General features: G+C 37.6%; 1 protein-coding gene across 1 annotated transcript in view; it reads right to left on the minus strand.

The window, feature by feature from the left end:
* Positions 1 to 15870, minus strand: part of NKAIN2 (sodium/potassium transporting ATPase interacting 2) — a 548435-nt gene that overhangs the window by 251322 nt on the left and 281243 nt on the right. The window contains exon 3 of the mRNA XM_075707629.1: positions 4166 to 4246. Within this exon, the coding sequence (XP_075563744.1) occupies positions 4166 to 4246 (81 nt within the window). The remainder of the gene's footprint in view (positions 1 to 4165; positions 4247 to 15870) is intronic.

The raw sequence follows: 15870 nt of genomic DNA on the forward strand, positions 1-15870 counted from the left end.
ACAGTTGTGACTGCATAATCAAAAGCTATATAAAAATGAATGTACAGAGAGCGCTAAATTATGTTTATACAAGCAACCTTAATTCTGGCATTTCTTGATACTGGAGTGTTTGACTTTCAAACAATTTTTGTGTCAAAAGACACGTAAGTACAACCTTCTGATTTAATATATTAAATGTAACCTATGTATATTATTAGGCATAAATAAGGAAGATGTCAAGAATGCCACACAAATAGAATCTAAGTAAATTTTGAGAGTTAAAATGAGTTTTTAAAAAGTGTGTTCTTGGTCACATTCGCATAGTGCTGTAGGGACTACAGAAAAGTGATACCAGAGCTCAGCCAGGCGGCAGTGAGAGCAGAGCTCTTGTATCTGGTCACCCAAGTAGGGATGCATGTCAGGAGAACCAAAAGTACTGGCACCAGGCTGGGACCATGTGCAGCAAGGGCTGCTTTGGATCCTGAACCCCAGCTGGTCACCCTTGTCCAGCACCCCAAGTCCAGCCTCTGTCTTGACTCCCAGTAACTGACGGCAGCAGCATCTCTACACTCCCACACTTATGATGGGACCAGTGCAACTTCAGCCATCCATTTTTTCCAGCAAAAGATTGTCTGCTCATTTTTAAACTGAACATGGGTGTTTGATAGTTCCTATTCTGCTTCTATTCTGCTTGTGGGATCCTTAGACATCAATAGGATAAGCTTTTAAATGCCTTGAAGCAAGAGTGCTCTTTCTTTATTACATGAGTATTTGCTGCACTCTTTCTACTGAGGGTCTTTATTCAGGTGTTGCAGCTGAATCCCATAGAAGTAAATGGTATTTTTGTCTGAAGAAGAAAGTAAAAAATGCTAAACAGACTGTTAACTTTTTGTTGGGTTTGGGGGGCTTTTTTTTGTTGTTGTTGTTCTGAGATAGTTGAATCTAGTTCCTTTCTTGATATATTTAAACAAATCATGGAAATATTACATTTTCTCAGAGATGTTTTCTATTATGTTTTCCTTTCTGTTTCACTAGTGTACTTCAGATGTGCCTTATTCAAGACAAGAAGTTATGCTTTTTGTACACTATATTTGCCTAGCCACAGGCCAGAATAAATATTACCACTCCTGAAACCTTAAAGTCCTACTTATACTGAGTATGGCAAGCAAAACAACACATAGATTATTAAATATTATTGAAGAGTAATAAGTCTGAGAAGTGGATTTTCTAGGCATTCATTCACAGATCCACATAACAAAGTTAAAAACAAGTGATTGCACTTCCTCTTTGTTACAGACCTTCTAAGCCATAAACATTCCAGCTTGCTGTGAAAGAGTTTCAGCAAAGATAACTGTGCATCAAGGACACAAAATGATAGTGTGATGCCATTTTCCAGAAGATACTTATGATTGTAATGGTCTATAATGCAAACAGATTTGCATGGCTGTTCATTAACAATCCTTGAGCCTCCTCAGTCTCTTCAGAGATGATTACCTCATTGTTCTAAAAATTTCTGAGTCTTTGCAGGCCTGTTGCAGTGTAATAAGGACAAGCTGTAAAAATGTCATGACCTCTGCCTCCACAACTAAAATAAAAAAGGATGAAGCTAGCAAACCTTTTGTAATAAGGTATATTAACAACTGAAATATGTCCTCTCCATTGCATCAGCAAGTGATGGTGGAAATATTGATGTACGTACACATAGAATAAAAACTGTTCTCAAAACTTAAAAAAAAAAGGCTTTCTTTTATTTTATTTGGTAGAAAGCTATAAATTATACATATAAAAATAAACTATACCCAGCTGAGCTATTATTAGGCTGTAATTTTAACCTATCAATTCCTAAAGCCATGCTGTGCAGGATCCTCTCTCATGGTTTACAACCTCAGAGGCATCCCTCTGGTACTTACCTAAAGGTTATTTTTTATTCTCTATTTAGAACCGATTCAGACCCAGAGCTTTTTTCAAAGTTCTACGTGCCATTCGAAACACAAAAAAATACACAGGAGTATCATTACAGATTTCAAGTTGCAGTTATTCCCAGATGAAAATATAAATAATAAAGAAGATTCAGTGCAAGACATATGAATGTGACTGAGAGACATAAAACTTACAACGATCCATTCTGTAAGACACCTACATCTGTAAAACAATTGGAGCCTCTAAAGGATCTAGAACAGGAGGGTAAGTTTTATCTATCCAAACAGTTGGGTATCTTTCCATTAGACATATATTTCTAGGCCCTAGATCTTGCAGAAGATTTGATCATGTGGGGAAGTTTTGATGTACTATGCACAGTTGAAAGGGAGAGGAAAGGAAAGTGATGTCCCATGTGTGAATTAGACCTTTTGTAGATAATGAGTCAATCTGTACCTATTTCTTCAGTCCATTTCTTTTCCCTTTCTCCCTCTCTTTACCAATGCTGTTGGTCTGAAAACCAACTGGAGTGGAAGAAATATACCTTACTGGGTATTTCAAGGCAGATCATAATATTGGAACAAATAATACCTCTAAAAACCAAATAAAAACTTTAACTTCATCTAAATATAAGCCTGAACCATATGGTTGGTTGGAAAACACTCTAGATGACACAGCCCTAGACTTCAGAAAACAAAAGTTCCAGGTTTAGATACTTTTTTCAGCCCATTTTTATTCCATGTAGCACTTAGTAGTGTTCTTAAGCTGTTTTTATACCCATTAAAACACGGTGCTCAAACAGCTGATTCTCCTTTCTCCCCTCCTTCTCATTCCCTTTTACTTCCCCAGACACAATGAGCATCCCAACATTTACAAGTTTAGGAATACAGGTGGCTGAAACAAGCAGGTGGAAAGAGGGTGGACTGGGTTGAGTATAAATGTACAACAGGTGCAGGGTTTGTTGTATACATTAGCTCACTTAGCAATACAGAAAGCATTTAACCAAATAAAAGATAATATATGCAAGTTCTTTTATTTACAGTGTTTTTGCCAAGCTTTTAATGAGATCGGGCATGTCTGAAGGTATAAAACCCAGAAAGTGTAACGTTTTACCTGCAGAAAATTACTTTACACCTTCAGGAAATGAAATTCCTATCCTTTTGAAGTCTGCATCTTTTGAAGAAATGGGGATGAAAGAATGAATAATACATGGGGATGAAATACCCCAGTATTTTTTGTACTTTAGGGGTGATCTGAGAGAAAATACAGGTAAGGAAGTATCTTTGCCTCATTTATTCTTCCTATAATTGTGTTTAACTTTCTGCATCATAACATACCAGTAACTCACAACAGGTCAGAGAATTACATCTGTAATTTACAGTTGGGCTAAACTCCCTTTAATCAGGAACAGCAATTAAATATCTGAGTCAAGAAGAGAATGTGATCTCTTTCACATGTGGGAATCTCCTTGATGTTCAGTTCACACCACTGTGAGCATAACTCATCATGGACAGCAATATTTAGACTTAGTTGAAGCTTATTACTTTAACAAAATAATTTGTTACCACTGCTAATCTTTTATCCCACAAATTGCCAGCCTTCTGGGAATGCCTTAGAAAGTAAGAGTTTTGGTTTGAGATGTTGGTTTGAGTCCATTACCATTACTTTACATGGTATCACTTACAGTGTCAATAAAATCCTATAAACATGTCATTCTTAGGCAAATATATTTTTCCTATGAATTTTGACTGTGTCTTCAATCATAACATTCCTACCACAAGCACAAAGTTAAAAAACACTGCTGTAGCCAAATGGCAATCTATTCTGGCACCTCAGTTTACATTTAAATTTAATGAAAGACACCTTGTTTTACAATTATTATGCTGTGGTATAAGACCCCTGAAAGGAATCCAGCAAAGTAACAGCTAAATGGTACAAAAAATACTTGTTTACCCTTGAGATGGTAATCTTTTGTATTCAAGAAATCACTAATTAATATCTCTCATAGAGGTGAAATTTGCATTGCAAAATTACTGAGGGGGCAAAAAGAGGTAATTTTCTTTTAAAACATGTATACCATTATTCTTGAGGTCATCAGAAGGTATATGCTCATTACTGTCCAGATTAAAAGTTTCTAACAGACCCAGAATACTCCAGATTTCTATCATACTACGCTCATTCTAATAACACTAAAAGGATGAGTAAAACAGAACACAGCCTTTCAACTGGGGCATGTTAACTGTGCTGATGTCTTAAATGTATACAATACCTTTGAAAGGTCCCCAGCCTCCAAATAGAAGCAGATAACAAACACGTTCCATGTAACCCAAAGGACCAGCCAGACAGCATACTGCAGGGAGGAAGAGAGAAACAGTGCATTAATAATTTCACTATCAACAGAGTTAAACTTAGTTCATTAGGCCATTAGTTCAATCCAAGACAAAACCAGACTATAAATACGGTGGATATGAGTAAAAGTGTTACATACAAAAGAGAACGAAGAACAAATTCTTCCCTTTCACAGACAGAATCCAGAGTGACCTAGCGAGTACTCAGTCAGAAAAACTGTATCTGAGAAAAGGGTTGATAGACCTTACATTTGAATTTGAGACTAATCTGGATCTCTTATTATTGTTCAAATAGGTAATATTGCAATATCAAGAGAGGCATGTAATATCAATTATATGTGAGAAGTGCAGAGCTGTTTATTCAAATGGTTATTCAAATATAACTTACTAAATAACAAAGTCTAATTGAAGTAGGCACTGGATTCTGCAGCACTTCTTAGTGTCAAGATACTAAACCTGTATATATACAGGTTATTTTGCAGTATTTCTACAAAATATGGAGGGATTTGGTCATGACAGCCGCCTCTATCAAAATATTTTGTGACATTCCAAAGCATGGTTCGTAATTGTTCAACACCCTCAGGGGTAGACTGTATTTTAAATGGCCAATTTCTCTGAGTGTTTTGTTTTGTTTTGTTTTGTTTTGTTTCACAGTGTATAGGAGAAGTATTCATGCTTAAGCAATATATGTTCACTGGTGGTTGCCAAACTTCTTATTCATATATCTGATGTGAGTAAGGTAGTACCTGTTTTCTCTCCTTCTGTCCACTACTTTGCTACCTTTTTGTATCCATAAGACCTTATTTGCTAGGACTGGAAGCTAAATTTCCCTGCCATAATGCTGGAGGATCTTGTATAATAAAGTTTGACCTGCTGTTGCTACTCTTATCTAATGCTTGTGCTTGAGAACTTCCCTTGACAAATTATTCTATCTTCTAATAAACCTTAGGATCCACAACTGTTTTTCTAATGGCTGTTGTAGCTATCCTCTAGTTGTTCACAATTCAATTATGAATGTTTGCTAATTTCATTTCACAGACCCATGGCACTGCATATATGTGAAATATGACAGAGACACGACACTATTCCCTACCTGTTACAGCTGAGGGCTATTTCCTCTTTTTATATCACCAATCCATTTCTCTCAAGTATTTACAGACTTACTCTTCTTATTTTGCTGTCTTTTCTCCAAACTGTACTGATTAAATTTTGCTAAACTACTTTTCCAAATCAGTAAACACTGTTCTCTGCACACCTCTGTATTATATCACCTTCTCAATAAGCAGACAATATTTTAGACTATACACTATCCATCCCTTACAAAAAATATATAAAAAAACCATTGTTTGTCATGAGTGACAATGTCATTCTCTAAATTCAGTAACAACATGTGTAGGATTCTTCTTGCATTTTTCTTGGAAGTGCTGTTTTGCATGATTGTCTATAATTCAGCATGCCATTTCCTACTTAATCTTCTAGACACTGTGAAAATAATACAATTCTGTCCTTTCTCAGGAGATCTAAAGTGAGACTATAGCCAACATGAGTGAAATTTACCTGTTCCAATTTCTCACTTTTATAGATAACCAAATAATTGCCAACCAGCCTAGCTATTAGGTAGACCATGTACAGATTGTAAAGAATTATGATAAATATTGTTTTGATCTAATGGAAGCTAACAACACAGTTTTAAAGGTTTGAATTGCTTTACACAGAAGTAATTCTAGGTAATTTAAAGCATACATATTACATATACTTCATAGGACAGCTTTTTCTGGTCCATAGGTCTGGTCACAGCTCATAGATTTATTTAGGGCAGGAGTGACCCTCTGGAGGTCACCTGGTCCAATCTCTGCTCAAAGCACAACCAGCATAGATCAAATTGTGCAGGAATTTGTCCAGCTGAGGTCTGAATGTCTCCAGGGATGGAGTTTTCATGACACCCCTAATGCATATCTACTTTTTGAGTGTAGGCTGCTCATAAAACTTTGGAACATAGGAATTTAATTCAGATGCATGGTCTTAACACACTCATATTTTTTAAAAAAACCCAACTCTAAGACATTAAGTACAGAATCATAGAATCATAGAATCATAGAATTGTTTAGGTTGGAAAAGACCTTTAAGATCATCCAGTCCAACCATTAACCTAACACTACCAAGTCCACACTAAACCAGTTAAGGTAGACTACACCATGTCCCAGAGTGCCACGTCTACCCGTTTTTTGAATGCTTCCAGGGATGGTGACTCCACCACCTCTCTGGGCAGCCTGTTCCAATGCTTGACCACTCTTTCAGTAAAGAAACTTTTCTTAATATCCAATCTAAACCTCCCCTGGTGCAGCTTGAGCCCATTTCCTCTCGTCCTATCACTTGTTACTTGGGAGAAGAGACCAACACCCACCTCACTACACCCTCCTTTCAGGTAGTTGTAGAGAGCGATAAGGTCTCCCCTCAGCCTCCTCTTCTCCAGACTAAACAATCCCAGTTCCCTCAGACGCTCCTCATAAGGCCTGTGCTCCAGACCCTTCACCAGCTTCGTTGCCCTTCTCTGGACACGCTCCAGCACCTCAATGTCTTTCTTGTTGTGAGGGGCCCAAAACTGGACACAGGATTCCAGGTGCGGCCTCACCAGCGCCGAGTACAGGGGAACAATCACCTCCCTGCTCCTGCTGGCCACACTATTCCTGATACAAGCCAGGATGCTGTTGGCCTTCTTGGCCACCTGGGCACACTGCTGGCTCATGTTCAGCCGTCTGTCAACCAACACCCCCAGGTCTTTTTCAGCCAGGCAGCTTTCCAGCCACTCTTCCCCAAGCCTGTAGCGCTGCATGGGGTTGTTGTGACCCAAGTGCAGGACCCGGCACTTGGCCTTGTTAAACCTCATACAGTTGGCCTCGGCCCATCGGTCCAGCCTGTCCAGATCCCTCTGCAGGACCTTCCTACCCTCAAGCAGATTGACACTCCCACCCAAAAAATAAATGTAAATGGGCTTTACATTTTCCTGTAGCTTGTGCACAGTGCACCTGGCTTCACATGTAACATGGAGCATTATAACTACCAGAATGAGAGAAGGAAACATTAATTTAGATTCAATAACCTTAATTTGGCATTTTTTTTAACTTTGCAGCATTTTAGCTTGCTGGTTTTTGCCAGTTATTTTAATACTTTAATGTTATATACAAGTATACATATATTCTGATGGAGTTAATAGAAGTATTTCTTCTGACACATGAAGATAATTGGATTTCTTATAGTGAAAATTCTAAATACTAAAGCATTTAGACTGCTTTCCCAAAGAAATGAGACTTAAGCAGTAATATCCATGTGCAATGTCTGTTCCCTTGAAACTTCTGTGCTCCTGAACAATTTCAAGCAAACTGGACAAAAGGCTTGAAGTTGGAAAGACATTTTTTCACAAAAGTTTCAGGAAAATAGGCCTACCTACAAATGGGAAGAGATACTCTATTAAGTCCTCATACAGAGAAAGACTTAGAAGATCATGTTTTATCAGTCAACACGAAGGGGGAAAAAATGTGGGACAGAGACATTGGAAACTAGGTTTCATTAGATCAGCTGTTCGTGGCACAACTTGTCACATTGCATGTAAGCAACAGTTGATTAGAAAGTTCCCTGTGCACAGCAGATCCAGCAGAACACTCCAAGGCACTTTGGAGCTGCTTGTCCCAGCAGAGAGCCTTATGCTTACATAGAGAAGTTTCACTTCTTCACTGTCTAGTCTATCACCAAAAGAACAACAAATTTATCTGACTTTCAGATACAGTATTTTAAAAAGCAACTGCTGTTACTGGACTATAGATAAGGTTTAAAAATGTCTTTTAAAAGTATGTTTTAAACTGCTTACTTTTGAAATGTTGTATTAAGTGTTTGCTGTCTGAATTCTGCGGATAAACACTGGGTATAATTATCTTGAAATACAAGGATGCTTCTGCTTCCCACTGCTTCTTATTTCAGATGCTTCAGATCTAGCACATCTCTTATCTCTGGATCACATGCAGTCATAAATGCCTCTTGTTGTCTATGTGCTTCAGCAAATTGTTGCAGAAATTCAGCTCTGAAGGTCTGTGACAATGAACAAATACCTCTGGTACTCCCTATTATATGTATCTAATTAGAATCACATTTATAAGAGTTCTTCAAAGGGCTATAGCTGTATTTTTTTCTCATATGTGGGAGTTCAAGACAGCTGCATTATCTGACAGAAGCCACCACAATGCTACAGCAGTCATATATCAACAAGACAAGAACGTTGATGAACATACACTTGACCAAGCAGGAGATACTGACAGGAGGCATAGCAATGACAATACAGCTTATTATTTTTATGGAAGTCCACACTGGAAAGAGGTATAACTGGAAGGCTAAGACTGAAAATTTAAATACTTTTTGGCAAAGTTGTAGCCAATCAGTAAAAGTTGTTTTGTTTTTTTGGTTTTTTTTGTAAAATGAATTATATACATACAACTCTTATATGGTAGAATACACTTACCATTCTTCAAATAAACATGAATTTATAACCCTCTACAAAGAATTATGAGAATAATTACCTACTTTATGATTTATTGATACTGTGTAGTTACAGGTTTGAAAATTTGCTATGAATCATCACACATTAATATAGGATGTCTTTTTGTCTTGGGGAATGGGAAACTGAAATACTAAAATACTTGTAACAGTACTAAGAATCTATACATCCCTCTTCACACTTCTCTCAGAGTTGACTAAGTCACATTATCTCCATTTTAATAACAGGGAAACTGAAGGTCAAAGAAATTAAATGACTAGACTTAATTCCACAGCTCAATAGAAAAATGATCACAAGGCCACAAGAACCAAAGGTCCAGGTAACCCACTACTGCCTTTGATGTAAACCTGGTCACCAGAACTCACATCTAATACTCTTGTCACTTTGCCTGAAGGACAAATATGTCACATACCTTTCAAGTATAAATAGAGAGCAACTCTGATAGCTCTGAGCATTTTAAATTTAAGCATTTTTTTCATAGAACTTTACACAGCATTTCTCTTGCTCCCAAATTCTTTTTGGATATGTGAGTCAATTTCAGTCATGGTTGACTGAGGGATACAAGGGTTCCAGACCTACAAGATATTATCTTGTGTAATTCAAAGCAATTGAATTGTTGTGATTAGTGATTTGCTACTTATTTTCTTTTTCATATATACACAATTTTAGTTTTAGATTCTTCCAAATCTGAAAATATCATGCCCCAAGACCCTTCCATGCTCCACTGAGGAAAAAGAAACTAAGTGCATTTCTAAAATGATAATGACTACATTTGCCACAGTAATTAAAAATGCAATTGTTTATGCTACCTGGGCAACAGTGCTTGAGTTGTTCAAAGATTACCTTCATCCCAGCATGTCTGGAAAGGAGCACCTCTTTCAAACAACACAGTAACAACTGTCCACAATTATCACTATCTTTGCTTCTAAAGTTATTTTCTCCTAATTTCCTCTGTCTATGAAGATACATCAATTAGAAATACAATTTTCAAACTTATCTTTTCCCCATCAAATCTGATAACAAGTGGAATTCTGAATACTTGGCACCAGCATACTATGTAAACTTACTGATAACTTTCAGCTAATCTTTGAGGTACCTACAGCTCTGCTTACCTTTGAAAACCCCTCTGAAATGGAAAAAACTATTTGGTGGTGTCAGCTGTTCCTGAACAGCGAAGCCCATGGTTTAGTTGTCATAACTTCCTGTGGTGTTGCCTATTCAAACCTCTTCAGCACCAAACAGCAGAAGTTCTGCCTCTCTTGGAACTAGTAAAAGACCTCACCTAGACTCATGTGGGAGAAGTCCATTTAAAGTGGCAACAACAGCAGCCTACAGGGTGACTTCATGTGGCCACTTAGGATGTGCCATTCTCTAATTTAATCTGCCCTGCGCATTTTGCTGTTTCCTTCCCATTCCTATTGCCTGAGCCTTTCCCCTGAGAGCCGATGAGGGTGTGGGCTGCACAGCATGGTGGAAAGTCCAGCTCTAGAAGCCAGCAGGAGCCACACCTGAGCGGAAAGCCTCAAGTGCTGAGCAGGATCAGAAAACACAGCCTGACTCCAAAGAGGAATCAGGAATTATAGCTTGGGTGGGACTCACTGGCCTCCTTTTTTCTTTTGGCATCTTCTGTTTTGTTTCCATTTTCTTCTGTGCCAGCATTATGCTGGGCCCAGAACACGCAGCAGAGATTTACTTTTTTTTGGAAGACATAGCTCCAATTCCTGCATAAGAAAAGCTGGATTTCTACAAAGCACATTACTGCCAGAGTGGTATCCATCTGCCCAAATTTAGATGTCTGCAATGCAGATGTCGTCCTCTGAGCAGTGCCTAGATTCCCATTACAGTCAATTGAGAGAAAAAGACACTTCCAGGGCTCGGTTCATTTCTCAGTGTCTGACATAGATCACTCCACCCTTGCTGTTTGGAAAGCTAAACTCTTCCAAGGGAAAATTCCCAGTGTCACAGAGCCCATTAAAAATCTCGTGCTGGTGACATCAAAAATGAGATAGTAACACTGTACTATGCAGATATGGATTCTTTTTTCCACATAAACAAAAAGAACAAAGCAATTTAAATGTCACCAGTGTAAAATATCCCCAAAGGACTGCTGAAGAGACATCTTCTGAGAAATATCGTCTCTTGTATCCTACACACACTGATTGCCCATTAATGCTCAAGCTTGAATCATTCATCTGTTCATTTGCTCTTTCTTGGATTCACAGCTCTTTAGGTTTTACTGGAAAACATTGGGAGAAGTGCTATTGTGGCAGCTGCTTTTGAATACTGCATCACTTCCATTTGTTTTTCAGCTTCTGTTTCAGCGTCCAACTGTACCATCTTAAAATATTACCCTAAACACTAAATGGCAAACCTCCATTCCAAGAACCCATGAATGACTTGGGAGCCATATTAGCCCATTCATACAGCCTTCGTAAGAAAGACACACAACATTTTCTCAGTATAGTCACTCTATTCTTAATAAATAATGATTTATTTTCCTATGATGCTATAAGGGTGAATGGCCAAAATGTAAAAGTAAGCACACAGAAACAGATAACTTACATTTTAGCATTGTTCAGTCGATCTATTATGTTACACGAGGGTGTTACAAATATTCTAGATCCCCAAATGAAAGTATTCTGTAGCTAAGGAGTTACTTTAAAAAGAGTTTTCTTTAAAAATACAATATTTCTGCCACTCTTCTTACAAATGGGGAGCAGAGAAGTTTACTTCCTGTCATCTCAAATTCTTTTTTCTTGGTGTTTTTTGTTTTGTTTTGTTTTGTTTTTTATTTAGGTTTCTTCTGCCTCCATGTTAAAGCTCATGACCTTTTTAACAAAAGTGCATTTTATGTACTAAAGAAAGTAAGGTAAGGCAGAAATTTTAACAGGACATATTTATTTTATCTTTTTGACTTAGCAGTAAAGATTTAATTGGTTGGGCTTCACTCATCGTTCAATTCCTATATTTCTTTTGATCACATCTTTGTTGTGAAACATTTACCAGCAGGAAGCAACTTCAAATATCTGAATAGTCAATTTACTGCAACACAGTAACCACCCAGCTGCAGACACATACATATACATGCATATATTCACAGATGGATTGATATTTTTCCTCTTATGCTACCTTCCTAGTTTTTTTCAGTGTTCTTTCTTTTGTTTCTGGAACAGATTATAAGGTCTCAAAATAGAAATGACAAAATAAATGTAAGTAACAGGAAAATGATATACAGATATAGAGCTCAAAATACTTTCTTTAGATTGGAATTCTATTAATATCTGTATTTTTCAAGACATAACTTGAGCTCGTCAGGCAATAGTGAACCTTAAAATAGTGCTGTTTAGATCCTCTTCTACCCCTCTCCTTCAATTCCAACATGAATCTACCAGGATCCACCTCAAGATCTACTAGCACTAGAAATCAAATCTGTACAAGATCTAAAAACTCGAAATCATGGCCTTGAAATGCATTATTTTTTGAGCAGTTCTTATCAGCCATTAAATTAATATTATAATTTTATAGTCATATAGAAAAAAAGAAAGATAGAAATCAAAATAATGTGCTATTGGAGGTGATTTGGTTCTTCAATGCAAGGGCTGGAAATATTTTGAAAGAATTTTTCCAAACCCTGCCTTCCAGACCATTCCTAAGACGCTAAGAATTTCAAGCTCTGGATTTCCTCAGAGTTCATACATAGTGATCGGTGTAGAAATTGCATTCACAAGAATTCAAGCTGTCTTCTATGGATATTTTTTATTATTAAATCTTAGGGGAAAACTGCAGGAATTGTCACTGTAAAATTTCACTATAGCTTGTAGCACCACAGAATATTTTACCAATAAAATACCAATGAAAAAGAAATATGAACAAGATCACTGGCTACTATAAGCTGTTACTGCTTTATCCAAGGATTTACCTGAGAGTAACTCTTACTACAGAATGAACCTGCTGCAAAAAAAGTCCCACACATTTAGCACAAAAGTGATAGGTGGAAGAACGGCTTTGTATGTATAAGTCTGCCTCAATTGTTAAGAACTATTTGGAAAAATGCTCAAGAATAGATTGTGTAATTGTTTTTCTGCAGAATATGTGAATAGCCCCTTAGCAAGAAGTTGTATTGCTCCCTCCCTGCCATTGTCCAGTTGTGGTCTGGGGACCACCACGCTACCGAGAGGTTCCGCTGATGGTACCAGTTCTTGAGAGTGGTCCAGCAAGTCTCACTGACTGCCTAACCCCTCTGCGGGGTAGCAGTGCTTCTCCATGTGGACTCTGTGCCATGTTCACCCTGCCATGGGCTTGCATTTCACAGAGGATAAACCAGCCTCACCAGCCAAAGAACACTTCTCTAGGTCCTTTTCAACCTCAGGCAGCCTTAGGAGGAGCAAACTTATTCTGCTTAGTGACCAGACCTGGGTGGGAACACTGTCTCTCCCTCCTGCTTGAATGGGACAATGTGCAGCCAGGAAGGCACAGTGTTTTTGTCCAGATAAAATAAACATGAGAAAGATATTGTTGCTGTAATCTAATGAGAGGGGCTTCTCACTGGAAAGGTGGGAAGCCATAATTTGCTTCAGACATCAGCATATTGGTGGAGCTACACATGTATTGACTGTTTCCTTGATGTCTCTGGCCTTTTCAGAAATACCCAAAAAGAAAAATCTTGATTATAATTCAGTCATTGAACAGTTTATTTTAATGGAGTTTTTAGCAGCTGTGCCCATTTAAACTTCCTATTAAAAATACAAATCAGGACACTCAGAATTCTTTCAGTGTTCATTTTTAACAGAATGCAAAAAATAAAATCAATAGATACTGTTGCTAGGAACAGAACTCTACCAACATTTATCTAGATTCTTTTATTGATGCCTCAGTATTTGAGTGCCAACTGCAACTATTCATAAAGGGAGTCCATCTCCCTCAGTGAATACATCAAAATTCTTGTTAAAACTAAGCAATTTACAATAAGATCCTTTTGATAAATTGAGGGGTTTGTACTCAGCTTCCCAGGTATTTTGTTCTTCCTTCAGTTTTCTTTGACTTAATGCCTTAACAGTCAAAGCCACAAAGAGCCTGACCATTGAGTTCATGGGGCTTTGAGAGTGGCCCTTGGTGTTCATATTCCAAAGGAGATTTAATTGAAGCTAAAGATATATTTGTAATAGGAAAAATAAGTGAGGACAATAAGGAGCTTTCTTACTTCTCTCTGAACTGTTTTCTAAAGCACAAATTTTCAAAAATTCCTAAGACCACTCCAAAATTTTGAAAAAAAATTGGGAGGTTGCTAAGATACTAGGAGAGTGTGTGTTTCAGGGTTGGAGAACAGAGCACACAGACTTTCAAAGTCACTGGCTTGCAGGTCTGTTTTGGGAGGTTGGTAGTTGTTCTGAAAGTACCAGTCAACTGCAAAGGTCACTTCCCATTCTTTGGAGATAACAAACATACATAAATCAGATCTGCAGAGTGTTCACCTTTAAAGGGACCTCAACTAGCACAACTGTTTAGAACTAACCATACTATGGAGCCAGACTGAATTTTGTTTAGGAGGCTAAGACAGCTGGAGTGGATGGGGCCAAATTCCAGAGGCACAAAAACTAGCTTCATGAAACTGTATGGTGAGCACAGGGTTAGATGCAACTTCCTTGTGTAGGGGGTACATACCTGTGAGATTGTCACCGTGCCCACATGAGTGTGACTGATTCACTGAGTGATGCTAATGAGCCACAGGGAGGCAAAGGAGGAGGACAAAGAACACACTTCCCATTCCTTTATTCCCTTCTGGTACATCTGATTGGCAAGACTGACTGATTTGGCAAGATCAATACATTTTAATACCAGATGTGGTTTTTTCAGTCTTTTTCAACCTTGAATGTATTCAATGAAATAAAAAAGAAATCTCAAACTATAACAAAAACATAAAAGTAGATACTCAAACATCACTCTTTCTAAAAGAGCATAAAATGCAAAATGGACTTCATTTTCTAATTTCTTCAGGGAAATTTAAGACTATGTGTGTCTAAAACCTGTTCATTTCACACTGAAAACAGACTGCATATATTCAAAGGAAGTACTATTCTAAAAATATCTTCCTTATGTATCAATCAATCAGTATTTGACTTTACTGAAATCACCATTACACACCAGAACACATTACACTTTGTTTGTTTATTGGATGAATTATGGCCTTCCTCAGGAGGGTTCATACCTGGCTCTGTGCGCATGTTTGGCTCTGTATTATTGTGAAAACAAAGAAAAACCTTTCCTTAGCATATCTTAGGTAAATTGTCTTTTCCTTCACTTTCAACTTGCATCAAGAAACATTAGTTAAAAATATTGCATACAATAGGTTCTTCCAGTTCTGAGAATAAACTGGAGATGTAATCAGGTCATTATGTGGTCCAGCCCTCTTAATATACATAGACTGGCCAAATTCTATTTCCCTAAATGGGATACAATCAAAGAATAGCATAATGTTCCTTATTAATGGCTTTGAGTCTCTTTCATTCATGATGTAACCTCCAAATCCTTCTTTTTTGGTAAAATTATGGTAATTGCATTTCTCTGATTGTATCTGATTTTCTTTCTCTGAAAGTACCTGTTGCTTCTCTCCACTGCATCTCAAATACCTTAAATAATGATTTTGCCTTCCTTCCTCTGGAACTCCAGTTTGCATCTCAGTTTTGGGTGAGAGCTTGTGCTTTTTTGGACTGGGAAAGCTTTTTTACTATTTCCTTTACTGTTAACCTTCTTGTCTCAAGTACCTTCTAGATCAAGCATTCTCAAAAAGTTTATAATTTAAAAATAAAACAGGAGAGATTGTCAAAGACCATCCAGGAGTAAGGCTGGCATCCCTGTAACTACAGATGCAAAAAACTCAGGACATTTAATCGTTAAGACATCACTGACTGGGAAGCCTGCCACCAACATCCACACTTGATGCACATACATTGTCTTTTGGCTCTCTACAGCTATGCCCATCTGCTTCAGTGGCATGGTGCCTGCTTATCAGCTAGTTGGACAGTTTCAGTATGCAGAGCTGCCAAATAAAGGTTTTACATGGGTAGCCTGTATAACCCTGAA

The sequence above is a fragment of the Pelecanus crispus genome, chromosome 3 (genome assembly GCF_030463565.1).
Source record: "Pelecanus crispus isolate bPelCri1 chromosome 3, bPelCri1.pri, whole genome shotgun sequence".
NCBI lineage: Eukaryota > Metazoa > Chordata > Aves > Pelecaniformes > Pelecanidae > Pelecanus > Pelecanus crispus.